Source organism: Puntigrus tetrazona, chromosome 5 (genome assembly GCF_018831695.1).
Source record: "Puntigrus tetrazona isolate hp1 chromosome 5, ASM1883169v1, whole genome shotgun sequence".
Lineage (NCBI taxonomy): Eukaryota > Metazoa > Chordata > Actinopteri > Cypriniformes > Cyprinidae > Puntigrus > Puntigrus tetrazona.
The window spans coordinates 5843010-5858036 of NC_056703.1; the positions used below are offsets into that span (position 1 = coordinate 5843010).

The 15027-nt window shown below is 38.1% G+C and overlaps 2 protein-coding genes across 2 annotated transcripts; one reads left to right on the plus strand and one right to left on the minus strand.

Annotated features, from left to right (window-relative positions):
- Positions 1–668: 668 nt before the first annotated feature.
- Positions 669–6630, minus strand: gltpa (glycolipid transfer protein a). The gene is made up of 5 exons (XM_043240923.1): positions 6363–6630; positions 2887–2945; positions 2668–2801; positions 1778–1928; positions 669–1675 (listed from the first exon to the last, which is right to left on the minus strand). The coding sequence occupies exons 1-5, from the start codon at positions 6463–6465 to the stop codon at positions 1493–1495; spliced, it is 630 nt and encodes a 209-aa protein (XP_043096858.1). The 5' UTR covers positions 6466–6630; the 3' UTR covers positions 669–1492.
- Positions 6631–8956: 2326 nt separating this feature from the next.
- Positions 8957–14668, plus strand: LOC122346201 (trichoplein, keratin filament binding; the record flags this gene model as incomplete). Its single annotated transcript, XM_043240906.1, has 12 exons — positions 8957–9136; positions 10149–10359; positions 10438–10494; positions 11171–11238; positions 11410–11583; positions 11688–11800; positions 12338–12404; positions 12484–12656; positions 12729–12810; positions 13807–13992; positions 14078–14221; positions 14310–14668. Coding segments are annotated over 12 exons (1488 nt in total), but the record flags the coding sequence as incomplete, so codon positions are not given.
- Between the last annotated feature and the right edge of the window lie 359 nt (positions 14669–15027).

Here is a 15027-nt window from a genome sequence, read left to right on the forward strand (position 1 = left end):
ATATAATGCACACTACATACAACGCTTCATACTGTGAAGAATTAGGTCATTTCTAACAGGTATGACCGGCTTGGCTTGTTTACATTGCTAAGCTGTTGTTAATGGCGCCCTCTGGTGTACTAGCATCTCAAGAAACGAACCGTTTATAATAATATCGGCCAATTTATAATCAGTTTTGCAGAGTTGTGACTGGTTACATGTAATGGAATTACGTGGTCTAATTACAAAATAAATAAATCTGTAATCTATCAGAAATTACAGAGGAAGACGAGTACCTAACGATCGCAAAAGGGGCTAGCGTACATATAAACATTTTCACTCAGATTTGACAGATTTGTTTTCCCCAAATTGCATTGACTGTTATAAAATACGAGACACTAACGTTTCAGAAATGTGTTTTTTGTATAGCTATGCAAAGGCGTGATTTCAAACACAGTATCATAACTATATTTTTATGATTGTAAATCTGCATTTATGCTCAGAACGATATCAAAGTATAAAGAGGTATACTGACAGTAATCAGTGTTAATTATAATAACCCTGACTGCTTTAAATGTTTCAGAAGGTGTAACTAGTATTTCTCTATATTATATATCTATTTATTTGCCTATATTACTGACCAAGCAAAAGCAAAGTCTGTAATGTCACAAAACAAAGCACACAACAAATTATTTCCATAAATTAACATTTATTTCTAAAAAGCAGTTTGAATGAAATCAACATTCAGGAATGACAAAAAAAAAAAAAAAAAAAAACCCTACAAACAAACAATACTCATCCACTACATTACATCAACAAAACATCAGACCAATTACGTCTATGAAGATTCACAGTTTTTCATTACAGTCTTAAGAAGTCCTTATTGAAACAAATTTTTATTAAGAAATTATTTACCGTTTCACCACTTAATGTAGTGGCTTCATTATCGCTTCTGAGGAAGTGGTTTCTTTTATATTTCATGTCACATTCAAGTATTTTTTTTTGTCATAAAATAGAATTCAGAGTAAAAACTAACAGCAGTACAGTCAATGTCAGATATTTGGTTAGACAGTCTTGTAGACGTTTGTTTTGGTATAATTAAAAAGTAAAAAGAAAACCCTCATTTGCAATACATTATTAAAGGAACACATACAGAGCCATTCCATACACAGACTTAAAGTGCATGTATCGAGAATCAAAGAGAAATGATTAGTAGTTAAAGTTATAAAAAAACACTCGCAAACCGTCTTTTCTAAAGAAAAGCCAAAGCATTCAAACAGTCAACACGAGCAGAACAAATAACACACATCCTTCCCTTCCAAATCCACCAAAGTCTTCAGCAGCCAGGACCTTAATTGTTCCCCGAGAGAAAACGCGGCGGTACACTGCCAGAGACGCAGGATCCAGTACGAGATAAGAGCGGAGACTAAGGAGACGTCTACAGGGAGGCAACAGAGATCCAGCGGGACAGCAGTAGATGAGGTCTGAAGTTTGCTCGCCCGTGAATGTGAGATCACACAGTGTAGTCCAGCTCTGCATTCATCTTGGTGTACATTTCATAGATGGCGTCGATCGTAGCTGTGAAGTTTACTAGGAACTGCCGCACTTTGTCCAAGCATTCTTCCTCCTTGACCTCTCGGCCTTTAGAAAGAGCTTTGAGAAAATCTGATCTGTAAGGAGCGGCGTATAGCGCTGCCTGAAAAAAAAAAATCAGGAGAGGGCAACCTCAGTAGGTTTTCCAAGCTTCATTGACTTTCAGATGTTCTTCACACATGCAGCATTTTTTTAAGAAACTTACTTTAAAGAGCTTCTGGACAAACCAGCCATGATACTTCTTCAGTGCCATTTCATACGCTTTGGTGACGTTGACTCTGATGAGATTAGGGTTGTTTTCGTCTTTATCCCCATCCACTAGGCTCTGGAGAAGAACCTGGATAAAGCGTAGCCCCCTAACAGAAAACAGGTTTTCGTTTGCTTTTGTTTTTTGCAGAATGAAACTCAATAGGGATGTTGATGTTGTCAAGGTCGAAAAACGTAAATGTAGTTACGAAAGGGCAAGTAAACGCCTACTTCTGGCAGAACGCAGGCATACATCAAAATCCGTTATACATTATAAAAGCAGGAAATAGTGCCATATTTTAGGGTATACTAGGATACAACCCTAGTAAGACCTTGAGTTCGATTAGGGTTGGAGCTAAACCCTTCAGGACTGAACTCTGTGACCCCTGATCTACAGCAAATAGGAGCCGTCAGAATAAGAGTCCAAACATCTGATAAAAACATCACAATAATCCACACAAATCCAGTCTATCAATTAATATGTTGCAAAGTATAGAGTTGTGTGTTAAATAAAATCTGTAATAGCTGGAAAAAAACAACATTATTGATAAAAGACTCATTTTAGCTGTTTGGACTCTCATGCTGACGGCACCCATTCATTGTAGAGGATGCTTTGGTGAGCAAGCCATGTAATGCAACATTCATCCAATTCCGCCCTCATGACGAAACAAACTCTTGCGTGGTCTGCTGGTAAGTACAGAACATTTTCATTTTTACTAGTATTTCTTTAGCAAGGACACTTACAGGAAGTCTCAAAATCCATGTGTTCACTATGAAAATTTTAAAAGCAATTGTTTTTTTACTTTCACTTCTCTAAAATCAAAAAACGAAACAAGGACCCAGGCTTGCCTTTTCAGCCACATGAGGGCAAGTGTTGCTCCAACTTTTGGCCACTCGGCTCCATGCATCTCCTTCTCTGCTTCCAAAATGTGTTGCAAGGTTTTAAACCTGGTAGGGTTGCTGTCATACACGGCCTTGATTTTCTGTGAGAGAAATCGGAGGTGGGTGAGTTATGTAAAGGTTATGTTACACCGTTTACCGTGTGTGTATTTCACGTGGTGAACTTACAGTGATGTTACCCGCGATATCAGCTTTGATGGGGGAAAAAACAGCAGAGCCGAGGCAATCTAAGAGGAGATCAAAAGCAACATCTGATGAGTTGTGAATGTAACAGTTGTGTTATAACAGCTGCGAATAACACATTTATACATTTGCATGTCAGCCTGTTTGAAAATAGGTTGCCTGGCAACTTGCTGTACACACGAAAAAGTAGATTATGTCACACACATGTGAAAATGCAACATTCTTTCACAGAGCTGTGAGGTAATCCTCTTTTTACACACTAGAATGTTTAAGGAATGTAGCAGATGCACGGTAAAAGTGCGGTAAAAACCGCTTCTGATCCCCTAGAACTCCGAGTGAACTCTGACATTAGCCACTAAAAAAAAGGGCTCTGAATAATTAACTGTGCTTAGAGAGCATGACAGATTTCTGAAAGCACCCATGCGGTTCATTAAAGTTTCAGTACCACCCATTATCACACTGAGAGCGAATGTATTGCGCGTCTGATAATGAAATAAACACCGAATCACCGATGTGTCCATCCCCGCAACCAATAAATGCGGTGTGTGCTTCGTCGGTTAGTTCGATTATGATTTACTGTATGTTGTTTGCGTATACACGATATAGCTCTGCAAACACAACATGTCGAATTTACTTTAAGTGGGTTAAACATGTTGACAGAGGCGTCACGCCTTTTACATTTTGAAAGCAACTCGGGAAAAAAGCATTAATAAACGGATAATAAAGAATATGTTTAAAAGTGTTATGTTATTTCTAGAGATGAACTTTTAGTGAGTGATGGTAAATGCAATATAACTGTAAAAATAGAGGAAATTGATATGCACATGCAAAAAAATTAACATGTGATGGTGTTTGTACCAGCTGGTAACCCAAAAACAGCTTATAAATTATGTCAGAAACAACACGCTTTTGACACCTGTACCAAACTGTAAGTTTTCGCACCAGAGTTTATTTGGAATTCTGAAAAGGTGGATCTCGATCCTCTTGTTCGGGTACTCGGATTGAAAGATAAAGATTATCTCTAATCAGCCGCATTTGCATATTGGCTGTACCTCAGATAAAATCAACAGAAACGGTCTGTAAGGTGTGACCCAAACAGTGTTTTAGGTATAAAGGTATAAAATATCTTGGTTTAAAATGTGCTAACATCGCTCCTGAAGAGCCGCTACACTGCCACCTTCGATAAACTCTTCTCTTCTCGCAAGAACTTACTTGTGTTTGAGAAATCAAAGCCACCCAAACTACCGCTCAGTCGAATGCAGCGGAATCGAACCAAACGAGCGGTACAAACAATTGCAGCAAAGTTTGTTTTAATGAAATAAAGCCACGACCGCCACTGGTGTGCCTCGCGAAAATAAATGCACGACAACCCTGTATATCGACATACTGTACGCAGGCAGATCTAAGCCCCGTTCAGGCGTTTTGAAGAGCTTCAGAAAGTGATATGCAATACGTGCTCCTGAAGTGAGAGTAGAATTTCCCAGCATAAAAGCGATGTGTAGAGTTCGAGCCAGCACAGCCCACTGGAAAGATCTGGGTCATCAGCATTTTGTACTATTAGCGAAAGGAGCATCTCTGGTTACCGACGACTCCAAACAAGCACAGTCTGCTTACACTCCAGCTTTCCCACTGTGGATGAATGCCTTATAATTACAGAAAACACAAACGCGTTCGCTCACACGTCTAACAATGCCAGCCCTCCCTCCCGTTCTTTCTGGTGTCGGTGCTCCACACAGGGCTTTTTGTGTTAAAGTGTGAACACTAAACAAGAGCTGGGAAGCTTAATTGTCTTTCTGTGGGAGTTAGCGACATCCACAACAACCAGCGTCCCCCGATCACCTTCTGACGTCACACGCGACCGTAAATACTTCTCTGACCGCAGCCTGCCATAAAACGTTCATCTACTGAGGTTAAGCACCTGTATCGTTCATTCATATCATTCATAGATCAGTTTTACTATGGGTCCTACCTGGAGATTCTCCAAACAAACAGTAGGGTCCAAAAGTCGCAAGCCTGAGATCACGAGTTAAAATGCTTATGTTTAAGATTTAAACATTATTTAATAATTTTCATAACGCATTCATTATAAATAATATTATCAGCACAATCATTGGAGTAAAATTAAGTTCAATAATTTTAATAATGTATTCAACATTTTCATTAGAAATAATATTACCAGCATAATTAATGGAGTAAAATTAAGTTCAATAATTTTAATCATGTATTTAACATTTTCATTAAAAAATAATATTATCAGCATAATTAATGGAGTAAAATTAAGTTCAATAATTTTAATCATGTATTTAACATTTTCATTAAAAAATAATATTATCAGCATAATCATTGGAGTAAAATTAAGATCAATAATTTTAATAATATTTACGTATTCAACATTTTCATTAGAAATAATATTATCAGCATAATCATTAAATTAAGTAAAATTAAATGTAAAAATTTTTTATAAATATAATTGATGGACAACACATGATCAGTTTAATTAGCGACCTAATATAGAGCAGAATTGAAAATATTTCATATTCATTTTAGATCTAAAACTTCTTGAAAATCCTTTGTTTTTTAATGCATCTCAGACTTATCGGCCACCACTGCAATTGTGTATTGTCACTAAAATGTTTAGTTAATTCTCGTTCATCATATCCGGTTTGTTTCACAACCAAGGAAAGAAAACGAGCCTTTTAGTGGTGGCTGGCAAAAGGAGCTTACATGAACACCTCAGGCTTGCCGTTTCAAGTGGCAAATTCATTTCGAACGCATTTTTCATATTAATACCAAATGAGGTTTTGCACAAAGATGCCCCGATGTTCCCTTCCGCCGATGAATAGAGCAGGGCAACTCAACACCACGCTAATCAATTTTCTCAACTTCCAAAATCGAGGGCAGCAAATTAAATTATGCATGCAATAGGTTTGTGGCCTTCTTTGTGAAAAGAAATTTGAGCCAAAAAAAGATTAGTCCTCAAAAGCAAACAATGGCTTCTGCTTGACAGCCAGGCTTTGCTAACAACTTCTGGAGAACACTGAAGATCTTGATCAGGAGTGGAAAATCTCACCCCTGATCGCAGAGCTAGAATATCCCAGAAAATCAGATGGCATCAGACTACTGATTTCTGTAATAACACGTTTATAATTATGTAACTGAACGAGTTTAAATCGCTTCTATAACGCACCAGCTGTCATTTTGTTTCGTGCATTTTTTTTTAAATGACATTCCGAACTGATATACGAGGGAGGGACTAACAACAACTAGCTATTTTATCATTTGCATATTAAAATAGATAATACAATAACTTTTTGTGGACTTGAACGAGTTATACTAAACACTGAAAAGTTGTTTTTTTAATCTAAAAATATCATTTTAAAAATCGATTTGAAATTTCATGACAGCACAGAGGTCACGCTCAAATCCGAGTTCAAACTACGAGAGATGACGGAAGAACCTACCGAAGAAAGGAGGAAGGTGAGAAACCGCCTCGAGAAACGGCCGGGTTTCCACTTGTTTGTCGGCTGGAAGTTGCCGGAACTGGTGCTCCATTAGAAGAGCCATGGTCGCCTAAAGAGGGCTAAAGTGACTTTTTTTTTTTTTTTTTGCCTACAACATAAGACGAGGACAACGCGGAGGCAGCGAAGACAGAACCCGGAACTACCGCGGGACCGACAGACGGCATACAATCACTTCTTCTTCTCGCGCTGCGCCGCACAGCTGGACTGCCCCCATGCTCCGCCCACTTATGCAAATACACGCGGAGTCATGAGAAGGAGCCAATGAGATCGTGCGGGGCGGAGCCAAAACTGATCATGTATTATTTTCAGCGTCCACGCGTCCAAATAATGAACGCTTAAAATGTTACTGCGCAATAACTAGCCAAACGAATTAATTTATCTTTTTCTCTGAAAAAAACATATAAACTTTAATCTTGCATTTATTCTTTGCGCTTGAAGGTTTTTTTTTTTTTACTTCCACCATTAAATCAGATTAAATTATTAAAATAATTATATAATTAAATAATTATATTTGCATAAATTACAATTAAGGGAATGCTTAATTTATTAATATATATTAATAAATATATGCTTTATTGAATAAATTATGGTTTGTGTAGTTTTCCTATCAAAAGGTATGAAATAATAGTCGTAAACCTATTTTCATATAAACCTCTTATTTAGCTAAAAGTAGCCTATTTTTATTGCTCCCACAATTGAAACAGATTATATTTAAGTAAAAAAAATAATTAAGGGAATCTAAAACTATGTGTCCAATATACTGATCATATTATCAGCTTATTACTATCATGTTAGCACGTGAAACACATCCACCGAGTTTCCTTTTTATATTTCTGAAAAGCAGAAGTCGTCACAGTTAAATAGACAGATGCACATCTAAAGCGATGAATAGGAAATTGCATCAAATATATATTTTTTGTGTTCCCATTTCCTCAAATTGCAAATATCATATATTGTTTACGCGATTTTTAAAAAGAGGAAAAAATAGAGAGAGGCTGATAATGGCTGTCAGAAGAGAGGGAGACAAACGAATTTACCATAACTTCCTTAGCTTAACTACTTTTTATCATCTGATGCAAAGGAACCACGCAGTGCATGGCCTTATAAATGTGCATGCACTAAATATATAAATGATTGAATAAAATGAAACTTTGTAGGATTTACGATGCAGATGACCACTGAAAGTGTAAAAAGGGTCCATTTATAATTCTGGTCTGTGCAAAATGCTAATTACTTCTGTTATTGAGTTTCAGCTTTAGGCAGATTAAAAGATCTGTTTGGCTAGCAGTTTAATATGTGTCCATCGCAAAATCCTTTAAAAGTATTTCTTTTAAAGAATTAAAAGTGTGTGCACGTTGCTTAATTTCACAACCGCTTGAATGAAACAATCAAACTGTGAGTGTTTGCTGAAACTTTAGGGGCCTCGTTTTGTTAATAATTAAAATGTCCTTTACCCTGTTACTGACATTAGAGGTTTAAGTGGGGAGTCCTTTCTGACGACGATTAGACACGATTATCTGGTCACCATTAAACATTCACATGCCATGTTTAATTCATCCGGCGGCAGGCTTAACCCACAATGACCCGGAAAGTCATTTCATCCTCTCTTTATTAATACTGCCATCAGATTCCCTTCTTTAACTCACACCTCGGCTGACTGCACAATTTTAATCATCATTTAAACCTTTAAAGCACAGTGTTAGACACCGCCGTTACCCTCGGTGTGGATCTTGATTACAGCCCTGAAAATCCTTTTGAATATTACCGAAGGGCCAGTACGTCTGAATTATAAGTATAATAACTTTTGATGCTTTTTGGCACTGTGAAATATCCAGCAGAGTTGTAAAATATGGATGCAAACATATAGCATCATCCGATTTAGCAGAGTTACAATTGTTTAAAAGGTTGTACGTGTATTTGACCTAGTGGATTGATGCTAATTATCCAAACTTTCAAGCTTTGTAAAAGTAAAAACTCCCCGCGTTCCCTTACATTTAGGCTATAGCCTAGGCCTGCTTTAAGATGAACTGGATTTATAAAATAATACTTTGATTTTGATAACATCTGCTACTGTTAGCTTTGACATATTTCTATTCGTTAGCTACAAATTAGTGCAGGCTGCTGTGGAAACGCGTATCCCTTTACTCAATCGCTTCGCCCCGTTTGTACCTCACGGCTCGCCGTAGGTAACCAGGAAGTAGCGCCGTAACCAAGCGTAGCGCTTCTCTTTTGGTTTTTTTGTTTAGTGTCCGCTGTCGTTAACGGCTTTCCTCTTAACAACACTTTTGTTTTTGTATCAATCCTTTGAGTCAGCAGAGCACCACACGCTCTAAATCAACAGCTCGCGACGTAAAAAAAAATTAGCTAAACTTACTTTATTTAGCTTCAACTGCAGCATTAGCGTCCGTCATACGCAATAACGTCGAGCGTTTGTGAGCACGGCTTTTTTGCGAACTACTCTCGACCGCTCCAATGACTGTAGGTCGAGGTCTGTCATAAAGGTCCGGTTGGAAATAGCGCTTCGGAGCTGAACCCATGGCTCTGCCGACGCTCTCGTCTCGCTGGCCGGGTCGAGAGCGGGACCTGGTGCGGCAGCGGGAGCAGGAGGCTCGCTGGAGGCAGCAGTGGGAGCTGAACTCCCGGTACTTCAGAGAGCAGGAGGTCCGCAGCAGCAAGCAGGCGCAGTGGAGCTCACGCCAGTCCTTCCAGCGCAGGTACTGATGCTCGTCGTCCCTTGAGTTGAGTTTATTCTTTAGTAAGTTTATTCATAACTGAGAGAGCACTCCTGCCCACCCCTGACCTGTTCTGGGATCTCTATGTGTAGCGGTTTTCCCGCCAGGTTTTCAAAGATTAAGGCAGGAAATGCAAATGCGTATAATTATGTGTTATTTTTAAACTAACTACTTTCTATAGTATAGTGTAAAATGCTATTTATTGTGATCAAAGCTGCATTTTCAGCGCGGTCCGGTGTCACGTGACCCTTCAGAAATCATTTTAATATTAAGTACATTTTTTTGCAGGATTCTTTGACGAATAGAAAGATCAGCATTTGTCTGAATTCAAAACCTGTTGTAACATTACACACTATAATATTTAAAAGCTTGGAGTCAGTATTTGCGGGAGAGGGGATTATAGGTATTGATACTTTTCTTTAGACATTTATAATGTTACAAAACGCACTTCTGTTTCAGATAAATGGCGTTCTTCTAAAATTTCTATTCATCAAAGGAAATTCTAATTTCATACATGTTTTTGAGCATCAGATCTGAATATTAGAATGATTTCTCAGGGATGGTGTGACTGCAGTAATGATGCTAAAAATTCAGCTTTAAAAACACAAGAATAAAATGTATTTAAATACACTGTAAAAAAAAAACAAGTTGTTTCAACTTGAAATGTTAACATGTTGCTTAATGTTAATGTAAATGACAATTAAAATATTTTAGTTGACTCAACAACAATAAAATGTCAACAGTTGTTTTTTACGGTGTAGGAAAGTTATTTTTATTATAATTTTTTTACTATATACAATTATATATTATCTATATAGCGTTATGTACGTTCACCAGGTAATTCAACGGTCATACTATAGAGCTGCAAAAACAAAATTTTAAAGATGGCTTTCACGTACGCACAAGTTCTATGCGGATCGGCTTTTGTAATCAAGGTGATGCTGAAGATAACGTATCTGTAACAAAGCTACAAATTAGTCTCGTGGCGTTTTAGTATGTCGGCATTTCAGCGGGAGCGAATGAAGGAGGAGAAGCAGCGGAGACTGCAGGAGCGCAGGGAGCGTCTGAGGACGATGCTCCAGGAAGAGAGAGACCAGTTGGAGGCCGAGCTCAGAAACGTTCGTCCAGACAGAGACACGCTGACCAGACAGCTGGTGGAGAAAACGGATGCCCTCCGGTCTGCCAGAGAAGAGAGGAGGAAAAATGTACGGTACCAACCACAAAATGACGTTACGGTACGCAGCTGAACGTTACCGATTTGAGTTTTTATTTCTTTTCTTCAGCTTGCACAGGAGCTGCTAAAGGAACACTGGAAGCAGAACAACCCAGAACTGAGGAAGGTCAGTCGTATGGAAACGTGACGTACACAATGCATGTTAGTTATGAGCATTATGAAACATGTAAGGTTGCATGTAGGTTTAGGGTCGGCAATTAAATACTTTGAATCGGCGAACTCTTTTTATTATGGCTTTTATAAAAATAGTACACATACAAGTGTTCAGCATTGATAAGCATGACAAGAAATGTTTCTTGGGCTGCAAAGCATATTAAAGTGATTTCTGACAGTTATGCAATATGCAAAACATATTGAAGTAGAAAATGAGCACTTTAAATAGTTTTAATAATATTTCACAATAATACTGTTTTCGTTTCATTTTTGATAATCCCCCAAATCTTCGAATTTTGAAAAAACAAAAAAGAGCTTCACATTTCTTCTTTTAAAACCCCTTTGAACTATATATTTGTGTCGTACGCCTCAACTGAAAGTGACTTGCTCTTGCTCAAGATTTTTTTATTTTACTCCAGAGATGAGTCAGAATCTCTGTGCTAATTTTCTGAACATTCAATAAGATGTTTTGGAGGGTTTTTTTTTCAATCGAGAACCAGACGTGGCCGTAAGTTAATAGGGCACATGATATTTCTTCCATGACTGATCTGTAACTCCGAGCTCGGGATTTGGTTCTGGAGCGCTGTTTAATAATCAGACATCTCGGTGTCGAATGTTTGTGCGTACAGGTGGAGACAGAGCTGCACAAAGATCACGTTGTGAGCCGGTGGCAGGTTCAACAGCAGGAGAAAAACGGGTGAGACGTCCACGGAGGTGTTAAATGCCAGTTAACGTCTTGAGTTTTGTCTTAGGATAGCAACACCGGCGTCCTTACTTTTTTTTAGATACTGACTTCTTTGTAGTTTAACACGGCCAATGTCTTTTCGTGTAATTGCACTGAAATGTGACTCCGTTCTGTAACATTCAGGCTGATGAGAAAACTCAGGAGGAGAAACTGCGTTTTGAGAATGAGTATGAGAGGACGAGACGAGAGGCTCTGGAGAGAATGAAAGAAGAAGAGGAGAAGAGAAGACAAGAGGAAAGGAAGCGAGCCGAAGACCTCCGTAAACAGATGGAGGAGCTCAGTCTACGAGAACAGGAAGTATGGAATTACTGTAAAATAGATTTATACCTCCAACCTCCTTTTTTCCTCCAAGAAAATGTATCTTTTCCAGGCCAAAAATGAATATTTTTTACTTTTTCCAGGCTGAGCGCCTTAAGCAGGAACAGGAAGCTCTAATGTCTCAACGCTGGGAGCTTGAGAAGCTAGAGGATGAGAGGAAGAGGATGGAGGAAAGCAGGAGGAAAACTGAATTTGGGTAAAATATTTTGGGGGGTGTTTAAAAATAAAAATCTGAAATGCAATATAAATAATGGGTGAAATACAACTATGTGAAAATTAGGTATCTCAAATAAAGCAAAACAAGAGTCAAAAGAAATTTTTATAAATTTCTATATATATATATATATATATATATATATAAAAATGTATATATATATATATATATATATATACATAAAAAAAAAAAAATATATATATATATATATAAAAATATATATATATATATATATATATATATATATATATATATATATATATATATATATATATATATTGTCTAAATTTATATTATATGAAAAAATATATGAAAGATGTATATATATATAAGATGTTTAATATATATATTAATATATGTAATATTTTACATATATAAGAATGAAAATGACAAAAGCACGCAACAAATTGGCAAAACAATTGAAAAAAGTATAAAAGTTCATGATGTGAAAAAAAAAAAATAACAGTAAATTTAAAGGGTTCTGGAGTAGCCTAAAAGCACTGTTCTCTGCCTCCGCAGGCATTTCTTGACTCGTCAGTACCGTGCTCAGCTGAAAAGGAGAGCACAGCAGGTGCAGGAGGAACTGGTGGGTTTTGCCCCTAAACCTGAATTAGAATAGAATTTGTTCTGACTGAGTGACTGCAATAGCTTTTCCTGCCCGCCAGGAGGCAGACGGCAAGATCCTGGCCGCGCTGCTGGAGGGAGAAGTGGAGGAGCAGAGACTGGAGAAAGCCAGGAGACAGAGAGCCGTCGCCGACGCCGCCTGGATGAAGAGAGTCATCGAGGAGCAGCTCCAGCTGGAGAGGGAGCGGGAGGCAGAGTTTGATATTTTGTATCGGTAAGTACAGTCAACGTGCTTGCTCAGAACTTAAAATGCGTCTGGAAGTCAGTTTCTGTCTGCCGCCTGCAGGGAGGAAGCTCAGCGTGTTTGGGAGAAGAGAGAGGCGGAGTGGGAGAAGGAGAGGAGAGCCAGAGAGAGACTCATGCGGGAGGTGAGAGAGATCATCTTTACTTACATGCTTCAAGTGGATCATTTCTTATTATTCGAGGGTTCGTATGATGAGGAGTTTGATTTTTATTTTTGAGATATAAGCGGTAACTTTGAGATGTTGTCCCCAGAGTTAATCTGCTGAGTCAGACAGATGCATACATTAATATTTGACTTTCAAAAGCTCTGCAAGAAAGCGCTAAATATTGTTTCGTATGCATGAAGGCATCAGCATAAAATACCCTATTTAATTCAAAAGTGAGACCGCAAAAAACTATTATAATACATGCATTAAAAAATCTTCCAAAAGTCTACTACATACTAAAGCTATGCTTATTTGATCAAAAATACAATATTGTGAAATATAATTATAATTTAAAAGAATATATATTTATATTAACCTTTAACTCAATTTTTTAGTGATGCATGATAAAGAAACAAACCTTTTCTTATTATTATCAGTGTGAAAGACAGTTGTGCTTAATGTTTTTTTTTTGGAAGCTATGATACTTTTTTCAGAATAATAATAAGTGGAAAGTGCAAAAGAACAGCATTGCTTTGAAATATTAATCTTCTGTAACGTTATAATGTCACTTTTGATCACTTTAATGCAGAATTTCTGTAAAAAATAAAGCAAAACAAAAAAACTGCCAACCTTGATAGTGTATATAAAATTATATTAAAATGTATGTAAACAATCAATATAAGATATTATATTAGATTTAATTTTCTAATCTTTATTGTCTATTTTCTTTATATCTAATTTTATGGCCTCTGTGTGCATGAAAACAGTCATTATCTTTGCGACGGCAGAGAAATCAATCATTTAATTTGATTTTGTAATAGAGCGAAAAGGAGAGCACAGCAGGTGCAGGAGGAACTGGTGGGTTTTGCCCTAAACCTGAATTAGAGCGATACACTTATATATAAATATAGCTAAATACCTGACCGTTCAGAATGCGTTTGGATGCTTATATGCGTTTTAATCAACGTTTGGTAGGTCCTGACAGGACGTCAGCAGCAGCTGGAGGAACGAATGAAGGAGAACAGACTGGCCAGGGAGGAGTCTCTGCAGAGGAGAGAAGAGCTGATCCAGCAGCTGGAGCGAGAGAGACTCACCCGACGGCAGGAGAGGGATCAGCAGGAAGGAGCCCGCTCCGCTCGCATGCTGGAGATCAACGCACAGGTCCGTAATAGAGAAACGCTACCTAGCAGATGTTCTAATTCATAGCTAGGCACAGATGCCTTCGACTGATGCGTTTGTCCAACAGGTGGAGCAGAGGCGCAGGGAACAGTGGGAGGAGCTGCAGAGACAAGAGCAAGAAGAACTACGAGAGAGGGAGGAGCTTAGGCAGCAGGAGGAGGAGCTTCATCTTGAGACAGAGAGAATGGTTCGGCAGGGCTACAAGGAGAGAGTGAGTGAAGCGTCGATGGAGATAATGAAAATAATCGGATTTGGCGCGCTTTGTGATGTAATAACCGATGTGTTATTTATCGTGGCAGATTCACAGCAGACCCCGGTCAGCATGGACATGAGAGCACTTCACAGGAAGAGTGTTTGTGCCACATCCCCTTTAGGATGCTAGGAGTGTTTTCTAGCACCGTTTCTCAGTCACAATCGGGGAAGTCTGTGTTGGCCAATTTGTGCTTAAATGAGGTCCGGGTTCCCCCTCACAAAATGCTTTTTATATATAAAATCATTTACAGTATGGCTTCCGTAAATACTTGTTTAGGTAAGTTCGCAGTTTTACATTTGCTCTGCGCCTGTGCTGAGCATGTACGCCTGTTTTTATACGTCGATCGTTTTGTATAGATGAATTTCGATGCTGACAAGGTTTTCAATAAAGGAAATGTTACCCGTTGTCCGCTGCCTTCACATATCATGAAATATTTTAAGCGGATAGCAGTGTATGCGAGCAGCAGAAAAACGTGCGGAAACCCAGCCAACGCTGTAAAAAAAGAGATGAGAGGATTGTTTCGGTCAATTAACACTTAATTACTGTAATGAGGTTTACATTAAATGCTGACATTTGTGTTCTTGATTGTTACAGAGTTTAAAAGCACATTTTATCTTTACAGTTGTAGTGCTGAATAGTTCATATCAGTTTTAAGATTAAAAGTGCCGGCAAGAATGCCAATTATATCATAGTTTAAGGAACAGCGTATCAAAAAAATAATTTATAAGGTTCTATTTGCATTCTGACCAGCCCCGCTCTTATCG

Coding starts and splice junctions, on each gene's coding strand:
- gltpa (XM_043240923.1), bottom strand. CDS start 6,465: ATGGCTCTTCTAATGGAGCACCAGTTCCGGCAACTTCCAGCCGACAAA. Junction 1,929..2,667: donor GCCCTCATGTGGCTGAAAAG/GCAAGCCTGGGT, acceptor GTTTTCTGTTAG/GGGGCTACGCTTTATCCAGG. Junction 1,676..1,777: donor TTGTCCAGAAGCTCTTTAAA/GTAAGTTTCTTA, acceptor TTTTTTTTTCAG/GCAGCGCTATACGCCGCTCC.